General features: G+C 45.5%; 1 protein-coding gene across 2 annotated transcripts in view; it reads left to right on the top strand.

The window, feature by feature from the left end:
• DAO (D-amino acid oxidase) overlaps positions 1 to 20710 on the top strand; it is a 40276-nt gene extending 19566 nt beyond the window's left edge. Inside the window, exons 4-12 of one of the 2 annotated variants that reach the window (XM_081168600.1) lie at positions 7163 to 7224; positions 7654 to 7730; positions 8244 to 8309; positions 8778 to 8832; positions 9528 to 9632; positions 9946 to 10028; positions 11767 to 11884; positions 19939 to 20037; positions 20360 to 20710. In XM_081168600.1, coding sequence (XP_081024726.1) covers positions 7163 to 7224; positions 7654 to 7730; positions 8244 to 8309; positions 8778 to 8832; positions 9528 to 9632; positions 9946 to 10028; positions 11767 to 11884; positions 19939 to 20037; positions 20360 to 20491 — 797 coding nt within the window. In that variant the 3' untranslated portion in view covers positions 20492 to 20710. Of the gene's footprint in view, positions 1 to 7109; positions 7225 to 7653; positions 7731 to 8243; positions 8310 to 8777; positions 8833 to 9527; positions 9633 to 9945; positions 10029 to 11766; positions 11885 to 19938; positions 20038 to 20359 lie in introns of both variants that reach the window. The other variant, XM_081168599.1, reaches the window with a different exon arrangement.
• Positions 20711 to 21698: the final 988 nt, after the last annotated feature.

Here is a 21698-nt window from a genome sequence, read left to right as displayed (position 1 = left end):
GGGAGAGACGGACATGGACATTTTCGGGGACGACCCTGGTTTCGAGCACGGCGGCACAGAGATGGAAGAGGAGGTGACTGTCGTCAACGAGAGCAGGGAGGAAGACCCGGAAGAGTTCCGATGGAGGCCTGCCACGGGAAGCGACCGATATCCGACGTTCGTCCCTTTGCAACAGCAGCCCCCAGCTCCAGCACCGGAAGGAGGGGAGGGGGGACTGGGGGGCTTCGAGGGGGGGATGGATGTCAGGGGTTTAGGTACAGAGGCACGGGCAAGGGAGGAAACAGAGAGCGAAGGGGAGGAGACAGAGGAAAGGATGAGTGATGACGACGACCCGAGATCTCCCAGTCTTTCCAGTGAATCAGAGGATTCACAGAAAGGAGCACCAGTGGCCAGGGCAAGGGGGGAATCTAGAGAGGCACCCCAGGAAGATAGAGCCAGAGGAGACTCAGGGGGGAGCAGCTGGAAATCGGGACCAGCGTCACCGCCAGGAAGCAGGGAAGAGGAAAGGAGCCAGGGGGGAAGCGCTGGCAGCTCACCACAGGAGGGAGGGCAGGAGTCAGGAGTGGCCACACCTCCATCGGGGAGCGAAGAAACGGTTAAGAGGAAAGTGGAAGGTTGGGCGCGCGCGCCAAGTTCAAATGCAGAGGAAGGCGGCGCAGTGAGCAGCCCCGAAAGGGAACCAGGTCCTAAAGCCCGGCGCAAGGAGGCAGAAGGGTCCGGGTCAGCGTCAGAAGAATCCCGGAAGGAAGAAGCCCCGGGGGGTAGAGGGACCCAGAGGAGGACAGTCAGGAGGAAAAGGTGGAGCAAGGCTAGGATATTAAGTTGGTGCGCACGGGGCGGAGACTCAGACGGAGCCTCGCCGATCTAGCTAGTAGACGTAGAGTTGCAGACAGCAGCGTGAGAATGGAAACTGTAATTCAATAAAGACTTTTACTTAATGACCGCTGGCTAGCGTGATCCTCTGTGAGCTAGGATCTTGAAGCAGCTCTGACAGCATGGTAATCCTTGGGGTCCCCCCCAAACTTCTGCACCAATCCTGGTACCTTTCTGGGGAACTGAGTGGCTCTCCCCTTCTTGTCTGCATCCTGAGCCCTTCTCTCCTCCAGCCTCGCCGTCTGCAGCGCCAGTTGGACCTCCAACGCTCGGTATCTATCTTCCAAGCTTGGACCAGCCCCAACCCCAGCTCCTCCGGTTCCGGTTGGTTCGCTCATGATGCTTTCTCTTGCACAGGCAGCGTACAAAGACTGTCGGACTGCTGTTAGGGATTGATTAGCTGCTTGTGCGTAAAATCGTGCTCCCTCAGAGTTTGTGCGACCCCACAAACCTCAGTGTGTGACGGAGCTCCTCAGACATGTCTGCTCTAGTCACTAGTAGAGTCCGACAGTGGCTGTCTGCGGAAGCGTTTCCAGCAAAGGAGCTCCTTAACGGAAACGCGTCTCCTGGACTCACGGCGTGACAGTTTCCGGCGAGGTGTAGGTCTCCCTATGTGAGACTCAGATACCTCCCCACTGTTTTCGCTGGAAGCGTCCCTGAGCCCTCCCTCCTGCTCACATTCCCTCAGAGAATCACTCCTCCCCCTGCTGGTGCCTGCTTCAGCTGTTGAGTCTCTTTCTTCCTCCCTGAGCCCCTCCACCACCTGATGCTCCGATGGCAGTTCCCTGACATTCTCATTCTGCTTTCTCTTCTTGATTGAATTTTGTTGAATCAAAAATCCTCGCATCACAGCTTTACTTGCGTCCCATATCACTCTTTTTTCCACATCGGCCTTTAGGTTTATTTCAAAATAGTCCTTTAAAGTTTTTTGGGCCTTCATGTAAATCTCTTTATCTCTAAACAGGGTGTCGTTCATCCTCCATCTGAATTGACCAGTTGTTGTAAGTTTCATTTCCATCTTCAAGGCGTTATGGTCGGAGCAGGTTTTTGGGCAGATTTCTATTTTCTTGATCTTTGGAGCCATCCCACTAGTAATCCAAATTTGGTCGATTCTGGTCCAGGTCATCATTGCTTGGGAGAAAAAGGTTCCCTCTCTCTCCAGAGGGTTCCTTGTTCTCCATATGTCTATTAGGTCCATATTTTCCGTCATCTCAAAAAAGGTTTTCGGAAGTCTCCCTTCCTTGGAGATTGTCAGTCTTTGTGCTTTGTCCATATTTGTAGAGACTACACCATTCATGTCTCCCATGATTATCATATTATAATCCAAATAGTCCGTCAAAGTTTCATGGAGTTTCTTGAAAAATTCCGCTTTGCCTTCATTTGGTGCGTAAATTCCAACTATTAGATATTTTTCTCCTTGTACTTGTATTTCCACTGCCAGGTATCTTCCTTGTTCATCTTTAAACATCATTTTTGGGGCCCATTTTTCTTTTACATAAATCACGACTCCTCTTTTCTTAACTTTATCCGATGAGATAAATTCTTGTCCTAATCTTTTATTTATAAGTAGTTTCCTGTGTACTCTGGTTATATGAGTTTCTTGTAAACAAATCAAGTCCAATTGTTCTCTTTTCAAAATGTGGAATACTTGACGTCTCTTCAAAGGCATGTTCAGCCCATTACAATTCCAACTAAGGAATTGCAGGGCCATCTTGTTATTTTTCTGTTACTCCTCCAACCGCTCCAAGTTGTTGCTCTTCCTCTGATGGTGCTGGGTCAAGTCCGTACGATAGGTTAAGAATGTCTAGTGCTCTCCTTTGTTCTGCAATTGGATCCACAGTTCCCTTCTGTAAGTCCTCTCGATTTCTTTCCAGGAATCTTTCTTTGTCTTGTATTGTCTTTATTTTCACCTTCTTTCCCTTATAGTCAAAAGACAGTCCTTGTGGGTACTCCCACCTGAAAGGGATGGTATTCTTCTTCAACAGATAAACCAAGTCCTTATAAAAGGCTCTCAGCTCCAAGATATGTTTAGGGATATCTTTAAAAATCTGTATAGGTGAATTTTCAATTTGCAAGGCCCTTCCGTAATGGAATTTTAGTATATTGTCCCTTTCTTCCTTCGATCTAAGGGTAATCAAGCAGTCCCTCGGGGTCTTTCTGTTCTGTCTTCTGCCCAGTCTGAATGCTGTTGTTATTTTTATTTCTTCATCCTCCAGGTCTTCCCAGAAATCAGCAAACTCTCGTGTCAGAAACTCCACTAGGTTGTCTCCTTCGCTCTCGGGAATCAGTCTTAATTTCAGATTTCTTTCCTTTCTCTGTAAATCCCACAAAGCCAGAGTTGTATCATGTTCATAAACTTTTTTAGCAATCGGTTCTAAATTCTGTTGAGTCTCTCCAGCAATAGCTCTGGCTTCCTCTGCAATCTTACGTGTTGCGGAATTTTCTTGGACCAGCTTATTTATGGATTCTGTGTTCAAATCCAATCTTGCTGTTAACTCTGTTAATTTCTGTGTATTTTCTGTACTCTGCTTTGTCAAGTTCTCCAAAGACTGATTTATCTTGAGAAGCGCTTGTGTCACTGACTCCATGGAAGCAGCTGTCACTTTTTCTTGTCCTGTTGTTCCTGTAGGGGTTGCGCCAGTGATTGAGCCTCTTTTCTTTTGTTGCTGTTGCTGTTGTTGTTGTTGCTTTGCTTTGGCTCTTGTGGTTATCTCTTCTGCTGGGCCAATCATGTCCCAAGGTCGTTCCCAAGGGAATAGTCATCTGATGGAAAATTCCACTGTCCTGAACTGTTACAGCCGTTACTTTAGCCCTCTAGAGGGAGCCAACCAAAATGTCCGAATACGGAGACAAAGAAGTTAAAAACAAAAATATCAGGAGGCTTGTAAAAGTCTTTTACAGCACCTTTCCCAGTAGATACAATTTCAACATGCTCCAATAAACTGTAACAACAAAGTCCGAAAACTTTGTAACAGAGGAAACTTCAACTATGTAACTTTCCCAGGAGTTAAAGACAGTTCAGTGCTTTAATGCCTTATTTGGCAGTCCGCTTCAGGGCAGTGAGGCAGCAGAAGGGTTTTCCCTTTTTAAATAGATCGTGCAGTTCTTAATGTCCTTTTTTCCTCCCCTCTGCCCTGCTTGCTAGAGGGGAGATCTAAGTTCAATGTCAGGTTTAAGTTGTCAAATAAAAAAGTCACATACGGATGCAGCTTTAAAATTCCGTTGCTTTTAGCTGTCATGCAGTCAGGGGAGGCAGACTTCCTTAATTTTTACCATCCCCGTTTTCAGCCGAATTTTCCTTTAAAAGGTTCCAAATTAGCGTTCAATCTTACTCACAGGTTTTATCAGTCCAGATTTGTAGGAAGGAATCAGCGCTCTCTGTCAATGGCGACGCGGCTTCACTCTGCGGGCTGGGTAGCGACTCTCAGCACCGCGCTCTCCCGATGCCGTTCCAGAGCCTTTAAAAAGGCTCTTTCTGCAGTAAGGGGGGGCGCTTCTGGTGCCCACCGAGTCTCCTTGTTCACAGGCTTCTGCACCTGTGATTTTAGGGGTCCCCCGCTTGCCGTAGCGGGTCAGACCCGAACTCGCAGAGCAGTCCTCCTCCGGAGCTCGGAAAGAGGACCGCCATTAACGCTGGCGCCGACCGGAAGTCCTCCTGTTCTCCATATATCTATTAAGTCCATATTTTCCGTCATCTCAAAGAAGGTCTTCGGAAGTCTCCCTTCCTTGGAGATTGTCAGTCTTTGTGCCTTATCCATATTTGTAGAGACAACACCATTCATGTCTCCCATGAGTATCATATTGTAATCCAGATAGTCCGTCAAAGTTTCATGGAGTTTCTTGAAAAATTCCGCTTTGCCTTCATTTGGTGCATAAATTCCAACTATTAAGTATTTTTCTCCTTGTACTTCTATTTCAACTGCCAGATATCTTCCTTGTTCGTCTTTAAACATCATCTTTGGTGCCCATTTTTCTTTTACATAGATCACCACTCCTCTTTTCTTAACTTTATCCGATGAGATGAATTCTTGTCCTAATCTTTTATTTATAAGTAGTTTCCTGTGTGCTCTGGTTATATGGGTTTCTTGTAAACAAATCAAGTCCAATTGTTCTCTTTTCAAGATGTGGAATTCTTGGCGTCTCCTCAAAGGCATGTTCAGCCCATTACAATTCCAACTAAGGAATTGCAGGGCCATCTTGTTATTTTTCTGTTACTCCTCCAACCGCTCCAAGTTGTTGCTCTTCCTCTGATGGTGCTGGAACAAGTCCGTACGATAAATTAAGAATGTCTAGTGCTCTCCTTTGTTCTGCAATTGGGTCCACAGTTCCCTTCTGTAAATCCTCTTGATTTCTTTCCAAGAATCTTTCTTTGTCTTGTATTGTCTTTATTTTCACCTTCTTTCCCTTATAGTCAAAAGACAACCCTTGTGGGAACTCCCACCTGAAAGGGATGACGTTCTTCTTCAGCAGAATGACCAGATCCTTATAGAAGGCTCTCAGCTCCAAGATGTGTTTAGGGATATCTTTAAAAATCTGTATAGATGAATTTTCAATTTGCAAGGCCCTTCCGTAATGTAATTTTAATATTTTGTCTCTTTCTTCCTTCGATCTTAAGGTAATCAAACAGTCCCTCGGGGTCTTTCTGTTCTGTCTTCTGCCCAGTCTGAATGCTGTTGTTATTTTTATTTCTTCGTCCTCCAGGTCTTCCCAGAAATCAGCAAACTCTCATGTCAAAAACTCCACTAGGTTGTCTCCTTCGCTCTCGGGAATCAGTCTTAATTTCAGATTTCTTTCCTTTCTCTGTAACTCCCACAAAGCCAGAGTTGTATCATGTTCATAAACTTTTTTAGCAATCGGTTCTAAGTTCTGTTGAGTCTCTCCAGCAATAGTTCTGGCTTCCTCTGCAATCTTACGTGTTGCGGAGTTTTCTTGGACCAGCTTATTTATAGATTCTGTATTCAGATCCAATCTTGCTGTTAGTTCTGTTAATTTCTGTGTATTTTCTGTACTCTGCTTTGTCAAGTTCTCCAAAGACTGGTTTATCTTGAGAAGCGCTTGTGTCACTGATTCCATGGAGGCAGCTGTCACTTTTTCTTGTCCTGTTGTTCCTATAGGGGTTGCACCAGTGATTGAGCCTCTTTTCTTTTGTTGTTGCTACTGGTATTGTTGTTGCTTAGCTTTGGCTCTTGTGGTTATCTCTTCTGCTGAGCCACTCATGTCCCAAGGTCGTTCCCACGGGAATAGTCCTCTGATGGAAAATTCCACTGTTCTAGACTGTTACAGCCGTTACTCTAGCCCTCTAGGGGGAGCCAACCAAAATGTCCGAATACGGAGACAAAGAAGTTAAAGACAAGTATATCAGGAGGCTTGTAAAAGTCTTTTACAGCACCTTTTCCAGTAGATACAATTTCAAGATGCTCCAGTAAACTGTAACAACAGAGTCCAAAAACTTTGTAACAAAAGAAACTTCAACTATGTAACTTTCCCAGGAGTTAAAGACAGTTCAGTGCTTTAATACCTTATTTGGCAGTCCGCTTCAGGGCAGTAAGGCAGCAGAAGAATTTTCTCTTTTTAAATAAATCATGCAGTTCTTAATGTCCTTTTTTCCTCCCCTCTGCCCTGCTTGCTAGAGGGGAGATCTAAGCTCAATGTCAGGTTTTAGTAGTCAAAAAATATCACATACGGATGCAGCTTTAAAATTCCGTTGCTTTTAGCTGTCATGCAGTCAAGGGGAGGCAGACTTCCTTAATTTTTACCATCCCCGTTTTCAGCCGGATTTTCTTTTAAAGGGTTCCAAATTAGCGTTCAATTTTACTCACAGGTTTTATCAGTCCCAGATTTGTAGGAAGGAATCAGCGCTCTCCGTCAATGGCGACGCGGCTTCACTCTGCGGGCTGGGTAGCGACTCTCAGCACCGCGCTCTCCCGATGCCGTTCCAGAGCCTTTAAAAAGGCTCTTTCTGCAGTAAGGGGGGCGCTTCTGGTGCCCACCGAGTCTCCTTGTTCACAGGCTTCAGCGCCTGTGATTTTAGGGGTCCCCCACTTGCCGTAGCGGGTCAGACCCGAACTCGCAGAGCAGTCCTCCTCCGGAGCTCGGAAAGAGGACCGCCATTAACGCTGGCGCCGACCGGAAGTCCCTCATCCATTCTGTTTTCTGGTAGACCATCAAGTTGCAGGAAAATTTACAGTACAATCCTAGAGTGTGTAATTGTCTGACTGTATTATTTAATATGACAGACTCTGGAATAAAGAGACTTTTGATTATCTTCTTCAACACATTAATTCACCAGAAGCTGAGGAGATGGGGTTGTTTCTGCTCTCTGGATACAATCTCTTTACACAGCCAGTTCCGGTAAGTAACTGATGTTAAATAAGAGCAATTATTTCAAAGGATGTTTGGTCTTCCTTGTAGAAGGAGTTCTGGAATATTGCATAGACAGATGATAATGGGAGATTGCTTTCAATGGCCTATTTGTATGACACTCAATATGGCTATTTTTGCATCACTGCAAAGCAGAGGGGGAAACCCACAACCAATAGGTGTAGGAACATGAGGCCAAATGCATCTCAGGTGCATCTACGGTATCTTTGTTAGTGGAATCTATTCTAATTTCTTGAATGACTTGCTCAGGAAGTGGTGCATGAATCACAGTTAAATGACGCCATTTGGTACAAATTATCAATTTTCACAGAGAACAAGGTGACTGGACCAGAGCATCTTAGACATGTGGACTCATCCCTCAGTTGCCTTATAACTGGCACAATACTTTCTCCTCTGCAGGACCCATCATGGAAGAATATCGTTTTGGGATTTAGGACCTTGTCACAGAAAGAGCTTGAGCTCTTCCCTGGCTACAGGTATTGATCAATTCTCTCTTCCCTTTAGGTTTTGGGTGTTTGCCTTGTGAGATAAGGCTGACACGACCTCTCTGGTGGGCTAGGAGGCCATCTAGAGCAGGACTAAAATGAGGAGGGGGAGACGTAAATTCCAGTGGCATAAATGACACTCCCTGGATGTGACGGCTATTATAGAATCATAGACTTGCAGAAACCTCCTCCAGCACCTTCCAAGACTAACAGGGAGAGTGCCACTGACCCTCTGACTCCCAGCTCAACATTCCAGTCACCAGAGGCAAGCAGGACATGCGCTCGAAAGGGTGCATTGCCACTTGAGGAAGGTGGATGGGATGGATGGAGTCCACCAAGAGAGAGTTGCTTTCCAGCCTCTCTCAACCACGCCCTCTCCATTTTATGCGATTCCACATGTCTGCATGTAGCCCGGGAACAAAAGCCCCGCATAAGTGAAGGGACCCCTGTATTTCAGATGGTAGCCCATTTCTATGTCCTTATCTTTCATTTCCCTGGTTTCAGCTATGGTTGGTTCAACACAGCTCTGATGCTGGAGGGCAAACGATATCTACCCTGGCTTACGAAGAGGTGTGTATGATATTTGCTTTCTTCTCTCTGTTCTGACAATATCCATACTGACCATGAGAAGGTGCCTTGTCAGAGTTTGACCATTGGTGTGCCAAGCTCGGTATTATCTCTACACTGACTGGCTCTTCAGTTCCCTCCCAGCCCCACCCGGAGAGGCCCTTGGGAACGGAACCTTCCACAGGCATAGCAGGTGCTCTGCAAGTGCCCTTTCTCCAGAAGAGGCTGCCAGCCAGCCATGGTTCCTGTCAAGATACTCCATTCCATTCCATTTCTCCTACTCCGACTGGCTTTTCAGGGTTCCTCTTGCCCTAATAGTCACCCAGCATCCAGTGCCAACAGTCAGCCAGCATGCGGAGACCTCACTGGGCTCTTTCTAGGGATGTCACCAGAACTGGAGAAGTGTCCGAATGTTAGCCATCAGTCACAGTGGCTCGCTCTCTTGTTTACAAGGCAACATTTGTCTTACAGGTTAAAGCTGCAGAGCGTCAAGTTCTTTCATCGTAAAATTGAGTCCTTCCAGGAGGTTAGTTGGGAATTTAAATGTATTCTGGGAGGGGCATTGATAAAGGCATTTCCACCAGCTGTGGACAGGATTAGATAGAGGGGGAGGGGAGGGGGGAGTCTATCGTTAGGCTTTAAATATGGCTGCATTTTGAGCAGAACTGGAGCAAGGAATTTTGGGGAAGGAGAAAGCTTTGAGGTCTGAGGTTTTTCACAGTCCAGTGGTATACAAAATTTCAATAAATATATAAATTCTGAATTCCTGCAAGATTGTAAAAATCATAATAATAACCCACCCATATATATGTTTACATGAACTGTATTTAATTTTTTGAATAACACAATATAAAAACAAATTAGTTATGATTCTTGCATTGCACAGCACAGGTTTGGATTAGAATTAGATGACCCTTTGGTTCCCTCCCAGCTCTGCCGTTCTATGCTTCTCTGAATTAATGTGGCCCAGTTGCTTCCCTTTACTCAGATTAGCCATAACCCTGGAAGGTGGGACCAGCCTTAAAACCTTTTCACCAGTCTGGAGTAGGTTCCCCCTAGCATCTCCAGTGGTCATTCCAATCCTCTCCTGGAGTTTTCTTAAATATGCTTGGATAGAAATATGTCAGTTGCTGGTAAAAAGCCAACCTTCCATATGTTTTTGGATTCCAGTTCCCATTTGCCTTCAGAGACAGTAACACCACAAATCTGTCTTTTGCTTAGCTGATGGCTGAAGGCGTGGACATCATAATCAACTGCACAGGGGTTCGTGCTGGGGAGCTACAGCCTGACCCTGAGTTATGCCCGGGCCGGGGGCAAGTCATCAAGGTAAGGCCAGGCTTTCTAGGATTCTTTTGGCTACCTTGCAAGAAGGGAAGAAGCTGCCTGTGTCTGAAGAAGCACATATCTACCTGCAGTCCTGGTGGGGCTATGATGGGGTTGATGGGTCAGCAAATCCGTGACAATGCTCAAGCTGAGGATCCAGACCAGAGTCAGGAGTTTTATACGGCATGATGGGGCTTGATTTGAATAATAATTTAAAAAGATGGGGCTTGATTTGTTCCTCAGGTCACCCGATTCCTGCTGGGGTGAATGCAGCAATACAGCCTTGCTGTTGCCTCTGCTTGTTTTGGCTCTCTAGGTCGAGGCCCCCTGGGTGAAGCATTTCATCATCACCCATGATGTTGAGACTGAGATCTATAACACACCTTACATCATACCTGGGTAAGGAAAACATAACTGACTATGACAGAATGTTGTCTTCCCCAATTGGATGCCTTCCAGATGTTTGCTCCTCCAGCTCCCATCAGGCCCTGCCAGTGTGCTGATGAGTTGTACTGCAAAACATCTGGAGGACTCCTTGTTGGGGAAGCCCAATGGCATTTGTGTTGTGAACCCAAATAAATGCTTGCTCTGGGTTGGGGAATCTCAAGCCCAGGGTCTGGGTGAGCCTTCCAGGCCTCTTTGGTGCTTAGGACCCTTCTTGGTCTGCACCCTCACTTCACACCATCTGCTGGCACCCACCTCAAGCGCTTTAACCTGCTTGGATGTGTCCTTCCACTGGGGCAATGCTGCTTGCTTGCCTGGAGGGAGGGAGGGGCATGTGAGGTGCCGGGTGCAGAGATTTCTGACTTTTGTGCAACTGGAATGTAGCCTAATGTACAAAGATAAGTGTCGCATCTCGCCCACTTTTGCCTTTGTGGGGATGGACAGATCTGTCCTTCTGAGTCCTCTCAGTTTCTAATTTTTCCAGCCTTGGATTAAGTTGTCCACATTTCTGCAGCAATGTCTGATTTTTTATTTATTTTTTAATTCTCACAAAAATTCTTCAGCTTTTTATGTGCAAATTTCTCCTAATTAACACTTTTTTCATTAGGGATAGAAGGAGCTGTCCATTTCAGTTCTCTCTCTTTCTGGTTTTGCTAATCATAAGTTCAGTTCACATTTTGCAATTTTAAAAAACCCTTCATGAAAATTATTCAGCATTTTACATGTATATTTCTGCTAACAAACACATTTTTATCTGTAGTTTTGAGTCATGTACACGTTTTTGCAAACTCTTTCCCCTCATATGGTGGATTTCTGCATGTTATTTTCACAATATATTCATTTCTATGCACGCTGTCACCTAATAAGCGCATTTCTGCAAGCATTTGCTGGAGAACTGCATTGCAAGATTCAGTTAGTGCAAATTTCGAAGGATGACTGTGCTTTGGTTCTCATATTGTTTCAGAAAGTGCAGATTTGATACATTCAAGTCTAAATGCAAACAGAATTGAAATTCTCCCTCATCCCCAGCCTCCAAGCACTACTGGAATGTGGCCCCTATGAGGGTGATTGGCCTTTGGGCTGAAACATTTCCACCCCCGGTGCTTTATGTGATTTCTTAACTCTTGTTCACTTGGCCATTTCAGGATCTGTTGCCCATCCCAACCCACAACACACAGAGGTAACAGATAGGACAGTAATCATGGGTCACATCCACACCATGCATTTAAAGTGCATGGCTTCCCCTAAAGAATCATGAACTGTAGTTGTCCGTCCCCCCCCCCCGAAGCTACAACCCCCATACAAAGGACAGTTCCCAGGATTCCTTGAAAGAAACCATGTACTTTAAATGGTGTGGATGTGGCCTAAATGATCACAGGCCCAAAAGGCACCTCCTTGGGGCCTCTGGCCATCCTGGAGCCCTGGGACGTTCGTGGTGTGATGCACACATGCATTGCTCGGGAGACTCAGAGCGTCACTTCTCCCACAGGCAAAAGGAGCAGGAGCAGGATGCTGACACCAAATGCCATAGACTGCCATTGTGGCTTGGCAGTAGCCAGCCTGGCACACTTGTGTGTGACCTGGGCATGGGCCCTCCACCCTTGCTTGACACCTTTTCTTCCAACCTGGGTTAGGGCCAATTCCACACACACACACACACACACTGCCACTTCCGTTTCTGTTTCTGCTGTAGGAGCAACGCAGTGACATTGGGAGGAATATTTCAGCTGGGAAACTGGAGTCAAGAGAACAGCCCCCAGGACCACCAGCGCATTTGGCAAGGGTGCTGTGAGCTGCTTCCTAGCCTCCAGGTACAGTGACCAGTGTGGGTCAGTGCTGCTGCGGGGACTGAGCAGGCCGTCCCGCTCTCCAAGCCTTCCCTGCACACAGGGGGGAGCTCCGGGCGCAGCACAACCTGCTTTGAGTTTCCCTTGGGTTAAAGGAGTTCCTTTATTTATTTTTTGAAATAATTTTTATTTGATTGTACAAATTCATTCACAGAAGTAATATTATTACAGACATTAAAATTTACACAAAATTCTTCCGAATCTCAAGTCTTCCCTCGTCACCTCCATGGGTTCTTTAAATAACTTTTTAAACTGCATATTACAAGTCCATCTAATTTACCATTCTCCATTGTATCCAAAATCTTGTATCATTGCAAGAGTTATTTAAAGCCTGCCAAAGAGTTCAAGTGTTTACAGTGGTCTTTCAAGTACAATATATATTTATCCCATTCTTTGTTGAAGTTTTGATCCTCCTTGTGAGGAATGTGTGTTGTTGCTCACAAAGATAACAGCCAGGACTCTGACCTGTCTTTTACAGGTTTTATTGAGTGCAAATTATGCAGAGTGCAGAAGTCCAAAACCCACGTCTGCCTCAATCACTAGCAGATTCCAGAAGTGGTTTCTTCCAGTTTGCCTTCCAGCACAAACGCCCAGGAAAAACCCCTCTCCGCCTCTTTTCCTTACGTTTATTCCCCTGGCGAAAACAACTCCTTGGGAGCCGCGTCGTGGCTCATCTCAGGCTGAGTGAGCCTTTGCAAACCCCCCCTTCTTTCTTCATCCCTTTCTCCTGAGGCCTCGCTTTCCCCAGACCCTCAACAAAGGGGGGTGCAGCTGCTCAACAAAGGGGGAGGCTCTCTGGACGTTCCTGCCTCTCTCCCCTCCCTTGATGGCAGCCCCTAACACTCCTGAGTTCTGATTTTCCCTGGCTAATCTTGCCCTCTCTGCGTAGTCCAATAATTTCATCTGCCAGTCCGCCCTAGTAGATATCTTGTCGTCTTTCGAACTCTGGGTAAGAAGCATCTTTGCTGCTGTTGTAGCATACATAAAGTCTTTTCAGTTTCTTCAGTATCTCTGCACCTACAATTCCTAACAAAAAGGTTTCTGTTTTTTTAACAAAAGTTATTTTAAACATTTTTTTAAATTCATTTTATATCATTTCCCAGAATTCCTTTGCAATTCCACCACATATGATAAAAGGTGCCTTCCTTTTCCTTACATTTCCAACAAATATTTGAACTTGTCCTAAACATTTTTGCTAATTTACTTGGGGTTAAATATCAGCAATACATCATTTTCATATAATTTTCTGTTAAAGTATAACACATAAATTTCAAATCCTCTCTCCATAGTTTTTCCCAGTGCTTTTTTGTGGGGGATGCAAGAGTATGCATACCCCTAAACATTTTGTGAATTTTTGTACTTTTGTCCATTTACTGTATTTATTTTTCCTGATTTGAACTATAAAATGGCGATTTCTTGAGTCAAAATGAGAGTACCCCTAAACATTATTTTAAAGAAGAAAGCACTGGTTTTTCCCATTCTGCAAACTGTATATTATACCCAAAGTCTCTTGCTCTGGGTTAAAAGAGTTCCTGGTGGCTTAAAGAGTTTGTGCCGTGTTTGCACAGACAAGTAATGTATAAATGGAGGCCAGTGGCAGGACATGCCTATCTGGTGGCAGACCTGTTTCATAACATTTGTATACAGCAACCACAAAGAATAAAACAATGAAATTGTTAGTAAAAACAGTTATTACTGTTATTAAAAAAATTAAAACCAACAATAAGCCAAAAAGCAAATTAAAGCACGTCAACATTCTCATAGCTCAGTCTCACTGTGTGTTTAAGGGTCTCTTGGCTTATTTCCACCTCTAGAATACATTGCATGGAGTCTGCAGAGGAGGGCTTTTCACATTTAGGGTTCTGTCACTGAAATTGCCTGGATGAAGGGTGGTATAAAAATTTAATAAATTATTATTATTATTATTATTATTATTATTATTATTATTATTATTAGTCCATCCCTAGGCATTAAAGCATCATATTGGAGCTCTCAGGGGGATGAGGAGTTTATGTGAACCATAGAATAGAATCATAGAATAGAATCATAGAATCCTAGAGTTGGAAGAGACCACCAGGGCCATCGAGTCCAACCCCCTGCCAAGCAGGAAACACCATCAGAGCACTCCTGACATATGGTTGTCAAGCCTCTGCTTAAAGACCTCCAAAGAAGGAGACTCCACCACACTCCTTGGCAGCAAATCCCACTGTCAAACAGCTCTTACTGTCAGGAAGTTCTTCCTAATGTTTAGGTGGAATCTTCTTTCTTGTAGTTTGAACCCTGTTAGGATGCTGGAAGCAAAGCTCTATGAGGAAGAGAAGCAGAATTTGTTGTGATCTCTCCCACCCCCCCCCGCGCCTTTTTTTCTTTTTTGGCTGGGTTTCTATATTCATCATGATTCTGGCAGGCAGAAATTCAGCCGGTGGGGAAGAGTTCCTTTCAATATTGCTGTTGGAGTGTTTGCAGTTACTGATAGCTTCCATTTGATAATTGTAGTGCTTTGAAGTCATTTCTGCACCAGGTAAAGTAATTTTTAGCTCCCCCCCATTCCCTCCACCTGTCCTTTATTTTGTCTGCCCTGTCCTGTACTTTCCCCAACCCAAGGTGGCATCCCTAGATCTCAGACAGGGCTGTGCCCATCCCTGTGGCCCAGGAATGGGGGACCCACAGGGGACCTCCAGATGTTGCTGAACTACAACTCCCATCACCCTTGACCAGTGATGGCCGAACCTGGCCCTCCAGCTGTTTTTGGACTACAACTCCCATCATCCCTAGCTAACAGGACCAGTGGTCAGGGATGATGGGGATTGTAGTCCCAAAACAGCTGGAGGGCCAAGTTTGGCCATCACTGCCCTTAGAATCATAGAATCATAGAGTTGGAAGAGACCACAAGGGCCATCGAGTCCAACCCCCTGCCAAGCAGGAAACACCATCAGAGCACTCCTGACATATGGTTGTCAAGCCTCTGCTTAAAGACCTCCAAAGTAGGAGACTCCACCACACTCCTTGGCAGCAAATTCCACTGTCGAACAGCTCTTACTGTCAGGAAGTTCTTCCTAATGTTTAGGTGGAATCTTCTTTCTTGTAGTTTGGATCCATTGCTCCGTGTCCGCTTCTCTGGAGCAGCAGAAAACAACCTTTCTCCCTCCTCTATGTGACATCCTTTTATATATTTGAACATGGCTATCATATCACCCCTTAACCTCCTCTTCTCCAGGCTAAACATGCCCAGCTCCCTTAGCCGTTCCTCATAAGGCATCGTTTCCAGGCCTTTGACCATTTTGGTTGCCCTCCTCTGGACACGTTCCAGTTTGTCAGTGTCCTTCTTGAATTGTGGTGCCCAGAACTGGACACAGTACTCCAGGTGTGGTCTGACCAGAGCAGAATACAGTGGCACTATTACTTCCCTTGATCTAGATGCTATACTCCTATTGATGCAGCCCAGAATTGCATTGGCTTTTTTAGCTGCCGCGTCACACTGTTGGCTCATGTCAAGTTTGTGGTCAACCAAGATTCCTAGATCCTTTTCACATGTACTGCTCTCAAGCCAGGTGTCACCCATCTTGTATTTGTGCCTCTCATTTTTTTTGCCCAAGTGCAATACTTTACATTTCTCCCTGTTAAAATTCATTTTGTTTGTTTTTGCCCAGTTCTCTAATCTGTCAAGGTCGTTTTGAAGTGTGATCCTGTCCTCTGGGGTGTTAGCCACCCCTCCCAGTTTGGTGTCATCTGCAAATTTGATCAGGATGCCCTTGAGTCCATCATCCAAGTCGTTGATAAAGATGTTAAATAAGACCGGGCCCAAGACAGAACCCTGTGGCACCCCACTAGTCACTCTTCTCCAGGATGAAGAGGAACCATTGATGAGCACCCTTTGGGTTCGGTCATTCAGCCAGTTACAAATCCACTGAGTGGTAGCAGAGTCAAGACCGTATTTTACCAGCTTCTTTACAAGAATATCATGGGGCACCTTGTCAAATGCCTTACTGAAATCAAGGTAGGCTATATCCACTGAGTTCCCTTCATCTACCAGGCTTGTAATTCTGTCAAAAAATGAGATCAGGTTAGTCTGACATGACTTATTTTTCAGAAATCCATGCTGACTATTGGTGATCACAGCATTCCTTTCTAGGTGCTCACAGACTGTTTGCTTAATGATCTGCTCCAGAATCTTCCCTGGTATTGATGTCAGACTGACTGGGCGGTAATTATTTGGGTCCTCTCTTTTCCGCTTTTTGAAAATAGGGACAACATTTGCCCTCCTCCAGTCTGCCGGGACTTCGCCTGTTCTCCAGGATTTCTCGAAGATGACTGCCAGTGGTTCTGAGATCACATCTGCCAGTTCTTTTAATACTCTTGGATGCAGTTCATAGAATAGAATAGAATAGAATAGAATAGAATAGAATAGAATAGAATAGATTCTTTATTGTCATTACACAAGTGCAACATTGTACAAAGTGCAACGAAATTGGATGCCATCCCTTAAAACATCAAAAGCAAAACAACAACAACCAAACAAACCACATTCCAGCCACACCCACACCACACCCATCAAACTCCCAGGTCACACTATCGAGTTACAGCATTCAAAAAGGCCACAGCTCTTGGATAGAAACTGTTTTTCAGTCTATTTGTCTTTGACTTGATGTTTCTATATCTCCTGCCAGAAGGCAGTAGTGCAAACAGACCGTGTCCCGGGTGAGATGAATCATGCAGGATGTTATTTGCTTTCCTAAGACAACGGGAACCGTACAGTTCTTCCAAAGATGGGAGAGGATGACCAATAATCCTTTGGGCTGTGGTTATGACCTTCTGGAGCACCTTCCTCTCCCTAGCTGTACAACCGGAGAACCAAGCACAAATACAGTATGTAAGAATGCTCTCTATGGAGCCATGGTAGAAGCACACCAGCAGTCTCTCACTCAGATTGTTCTTCTTTAAAAGTCTGAGGAAATAAATTATCTGCTGGGCCTTCTTCACCAGAGCGGTGGTATGTGCGCTCCAAGTCATGCCCTGATCGATAGCTACTCCCAAAAACCTGAATTCCGCCACCCTCTCCACCCGTTCCCCGTTGATATACAAGGGCTGAATGTCTGGCCCTGGAGACTTGAATACATCTAAACTAGCCAAATATTCTTGTACTGTCTCCTTAGTTATTCTGGGCTGTGTTTCCTTTGCTGAATCATTTGCTCCAAATTCTTCAGGTCGGGCATTGTTTTCTTTATCGGAGAAGACTGAGGCAAAGAAGGCATTGAGGAGTTCAGCCCTTTCTGTGTCCCCTGTTTGCATTTCACCATCTTCTCCTCTGAGTGACCCCACTGTTTCTTTGTTCTTCCTTTTGCTACGAACATACCCATAAAAGCCTTTTTTGTTGCTTTTAACCTCTCTAGCAAGCCTGAGTTCATTCTGTGCTTTAGCTTTTCTGACTTTGTGTCTACACGTGCTGGCTATTTGTTTGAATTCCTCTTTGGTGGTTTCCCCCCTTTTCCATTTTTTTGTACACATCCTTTTTTAATCTTAATTCAGTTAAAAGTTCTTTAGATAGCCACCCTGGCTTCTTTAGGCACCTTCCATGTTTCCGTCTCATTGGTATTGCCTGACGTTGTGCTTTTACTATCTCCCTCTTAACAAACTCCCAGCCATCATGAACTCCCTTTCCTTTTAGTATTGCTGTCCATGGGATCTCACCCAGCACTTCCCTAAGTTTTATGAAGTCGGCTTTCTTAAAGTCAAGAAATTGAGTCCTAGTATGCTTGGCTGCTCCTTTCCGCTGTATAGTAAACTTCAGAAGAGCATGATCACTCGCGCCTAATGATCCTTCCACTTCTACCCCACTAACCAGGTCATCAACATTGGTTAGGACCAGATCTAAAACGGCTGTTCCTCTTGTTGCTTCTCCCACTTTCTGGACAATGAAGTTGTCTGCAAGGCCAGTGAGGAATCTGTTTGACCTTATGCTCTTGGCTGAGTTTGACGTCCAACAAATATCCGGGTAATTGAAGTCCCCCATTACTACTATCTCCCTTCCTTTTGCATGCTTGGCCATCTGTTCCAGGAAGGCATCATCTATGTCCTCCGTTTGGCTTGGGGATCTATAGTAAACTCCCACAGTGAGGTCTCTGTTATTCTTCTCTCCCTTAATTTTGACCCAAATGCTCTCACATTGGCTTTGAGGTTCTAAATCTTGGATCTCTTCACAGGTATACACATCCCTGACATATAACGCCACTCCTCCTCCTTTCTTGTCTGGTCTGTTTCTCTGAAATAGATTGTATCCCCCCATTATTACATTCCAATCGTGGGACTTATCCCACCAGGTTTCAGTGATGCCTATTATGTCATATTTAGTTTGCTGTACCAAGAGCTCAAGCTCATCTTGTTTATTTCCCATGCTTTGCGCATTAGTGTACAGACATTGAAGTCCATTAATCATTCCCCCGTGTCTCTTATTTAAGGATTTATTCCTCCCACCACTAGGTCCGCGTGCTGTTTGCTCCATTTGGTCTATGACATTTGGATGATCATCTTCATTAATTGATAGACTCCTACCTTCAGGAGCACTGTCTCCCTCCCCCACATTACTCAGTTTAAAGCCCTCCTGATGAGGTTTCTGAGATTTTTGGCAAAAACATTCCTCCCAACCGTTGTGAGGTGCAGCCCATCACTTGCCAGAAGTCCATCTTCAAGAAACTGCAGTCCGTGATCTAAGAATCCAAACCGTTCCCCCTTGATGGCAGGCTGGCTGGTGCTGATGGGGAGGGCCCACATCTGCTGCAGCTTCCTATCCTTGAGCTGGAGATGCAACACCCCAGTCTTCTACCAATATCTGATGACACTCAGCTCTATCTACTGATGGATGGCCACACCAACTCGGCCCCTTACACACTGACCAGATGCTTGGAAGCTGTGGCTGGATGGTTTCGTGGGAGCCGATTGAAACTAAATCCTTCGAAGACAGAGGTCCTATGGCTAGGTCGGGATAGCATGGGGATGAGGGACCAACTCCCTTCTCTTGCGGGGGCCCAATTAGTGCCATTGCCTTCCGTTAAGAGTTTGGGTGTAATCCTTGACGCCTCCCTTTCCATGGAGGCGCAAGTCACAGCAACAGCCAAGGCGACATTTTTCCACCTTCGCCGCATCAAGCAGTTGGTCCCTTACCTTTCCCGCCCCGACCTGGCCACAGTGATCCATGCAACAGTCATCTCCAGGCTTGACTACTGTAACTCGCTCTACGCGGGGCTGCCCTTGAAGCTGTCCCAGAAACTCCAGCGGGTACAGAATGCTGCAGCGAGGCTCCTCACAGGGTCTCTGCCATGGGAGCATATTCATCCAGTGCTTTTCAAGCTGCACTGGCTCCCGGTAGAGTACAGGGTCAGATTTAAGGTGCTGCTTTTGACCTTTAAAGCCCTTCACGGCCTAGGACCCTCGTACCTACGGGACCGCCTCGCCTGGTATGCCCCACGGAGAGCCTCAAGGTCCATAAATAACAACACCCTAGTGGTCCCAGGCCCTAAGGAAGTTAGATTGGCTTCAACCAGAGCCAGGGCCTTTTCAGCACTGGCCCCAACTTGGTGGAACGCTCTGTCTCATGAGACCAGGGCCCTGCAGGATCTGATCTCTTTCGGCAGGGCCTGTAAGACAGAGTTGTTCCGCCTGGCCTTTGGCTTGGAGCCAATTTGATTCCCTCCGCCCCCTTTTTCTTTTCCTTCTCCTGCAATGAGGCTCCATTTTAATATTTTAATGTTCCATTATTTTAATGTTGTATTTTATTTTTGTTTTTAAGTTGTAATCACTCATCTTGTTTTTATTATTGCTTGTAAGCCGCTCTGAGCCCGGCCTTGGCTGGGGAGGGCGGGGTATAAATAAAAAATTATTATTATTATTATTATTACCACTGTGTTATGGCTCTTCCACAGGAAGATTCAGTATAAGCACTGGCAAAGTGGATTGCTGTCCCTACTTCCCATGTTTTCTTACAATTGCCTGCTCTGAATAACCATGCATGTTGCTGCTTCCAGAAAGCCAAAATCATCCACGAATGGAGTGGTCATCGTCCCGTACGGCCAAGAGTCCGATTAGAACACCAGGCTGTGCGCCATGGGATGTTACAATCAGAGGTGGGTAACTTTTCGATGCATGGTGTGAATTGATTTGTGGAACAGGATCAGCCCTTGCATGGTATCTCACACATGCTGCGACTTAGGACTCTCATATAGCCTTGTGTGGGGGGGTGTTACTCTAAGGCTGCAGTCCTGTGTACGAGTGAGCTAGCCCCACTGAAATTTAGTGACGCAAAATGCAATTCTCTTCCAATGTGTTTGATGTGTGGATGGTGCATTAATCGCCCCTGACATTCAGTTGCTGTAGGAAGTAATGTTTTCCTTCCTGCTGTTTTCCTTGGTGAAGTAGCTCTCTTCTTGCCTGTTCCTTCTCTCTCAGGTGATCCACAACTATGGCCATGGCGGTTTTGGGCTCACCATCCACTGGGGTTGTGCCATGGAGGTAGCCCATTTGTTTGGGAAGATTCTAGAAGACAAGAGGTGGGCCAAGCCACCCCATGCCAACCTCTGAGCACGTGGTAACAGTCAGGCCACTTCGCTGACTTTTACTTGCAGGGTGGATCTGCCTTTGCAGGATTAAGGAGCCTAGTTTTTAACTGTTTTCATAGATTGTTTTGCTTTGTTTTTCTTGTATTGCTTTGTTCTTCTTGTAAACTTCTTGGAGTCCCCCCCCCCCAATCTATTGGTGTATAAAATATATGAAATAAAGAAATAATACTCTTAAAGAGTATTCAAGGAAGCAAGCTGAAGGTATGATCCTGTCTACCTATTAAGACAAGTTCTGCCAAAATAAAGGCAGCATCCCTCAAGCTTTTACTATGCTGGTATTGGATGCTTGTTAGACTGTTGCACATTCTGAAAGATACTTTACGGCTATGCTGGAGAGCCTATGGTCAGAAGCGCACCTTCCTTCATATGTGGTGGCAGTGTGAAATATTAACAGCTTATTCATGGACCTTTCTGCAATAAGAAACCAGTCTCTAACCCCAGACCTGGTATTAGCTCTCCTGGCCATTGACAGTGACTTAAATCCCACCCTTGTTCACAAGGAGCTGCTAAGACTGTTCTTTGCAATACCATAGAATTGTGGAGTTGGAAGGGACCACGAGGGTCATCTAGTCCGACCCCCTGCTGTGCAGGAATCTTTTTGCCCAACGTGGGGCTCGAACACACAACCCTGAGATTAAGAGTTCACGCTCTTATCAACTGAGCTATCTTGCTGGCAATAGCCAGACTCAACATTGCCAAACATTGGAAATGCGCAGCAGGTCTCTCTACGGATGGGTGGTTTGAGAGGGTACAGGACATTGCCTTGTCTGAGCATTTAACCCACCATAAGAGGGTTCTAAGAGGGTTACAAAACAAGGCCATTTTGATGTTGTATGGCAGTGGTTCCCAAACTGGGCAGTACCACCCCCTGGGGGTCAGTAGGATTACCAGAGAGGCATTAAGAGGCAAGGGGGCAGTAGCTGGGCACTGGCAGTGTAAATAACTACCAGACTTTGAAAAGCTGGTGTCACTGGTTCATGTTACTGGATTTTGTCAAATTAATTGAACTAAATAGTTACAACTAGATTTTGAATAAACGTGCAGTTGTTACCATTTGGGTCTGCTGGCACCAGAGCCCCACATCTCATCCCTTGAACCCTGAGGAGACACTTCTGCCACTGGACTCTAATGACTGGATTCTAGACTCCTCAGAGGCTCAGGAAAGACCT

The sequence above is a fragment of the Podarcis bocagei genome (genome assembly GCF_964188305.1).
Source record: "Podarcis bocagei genome assembly, chromosome: 13".
In the NCBI taxonomy this organism is placed as follows: domain Eukaryota; kingdom Metazoa; phylum Chordata; class Lepidosauria; order Squamata; family Lacertidae; genus Podarcis; species Podarcis bocagei.
This window is presented reverse-complemented; position numbering and strand designations above follow the sequence as displayed.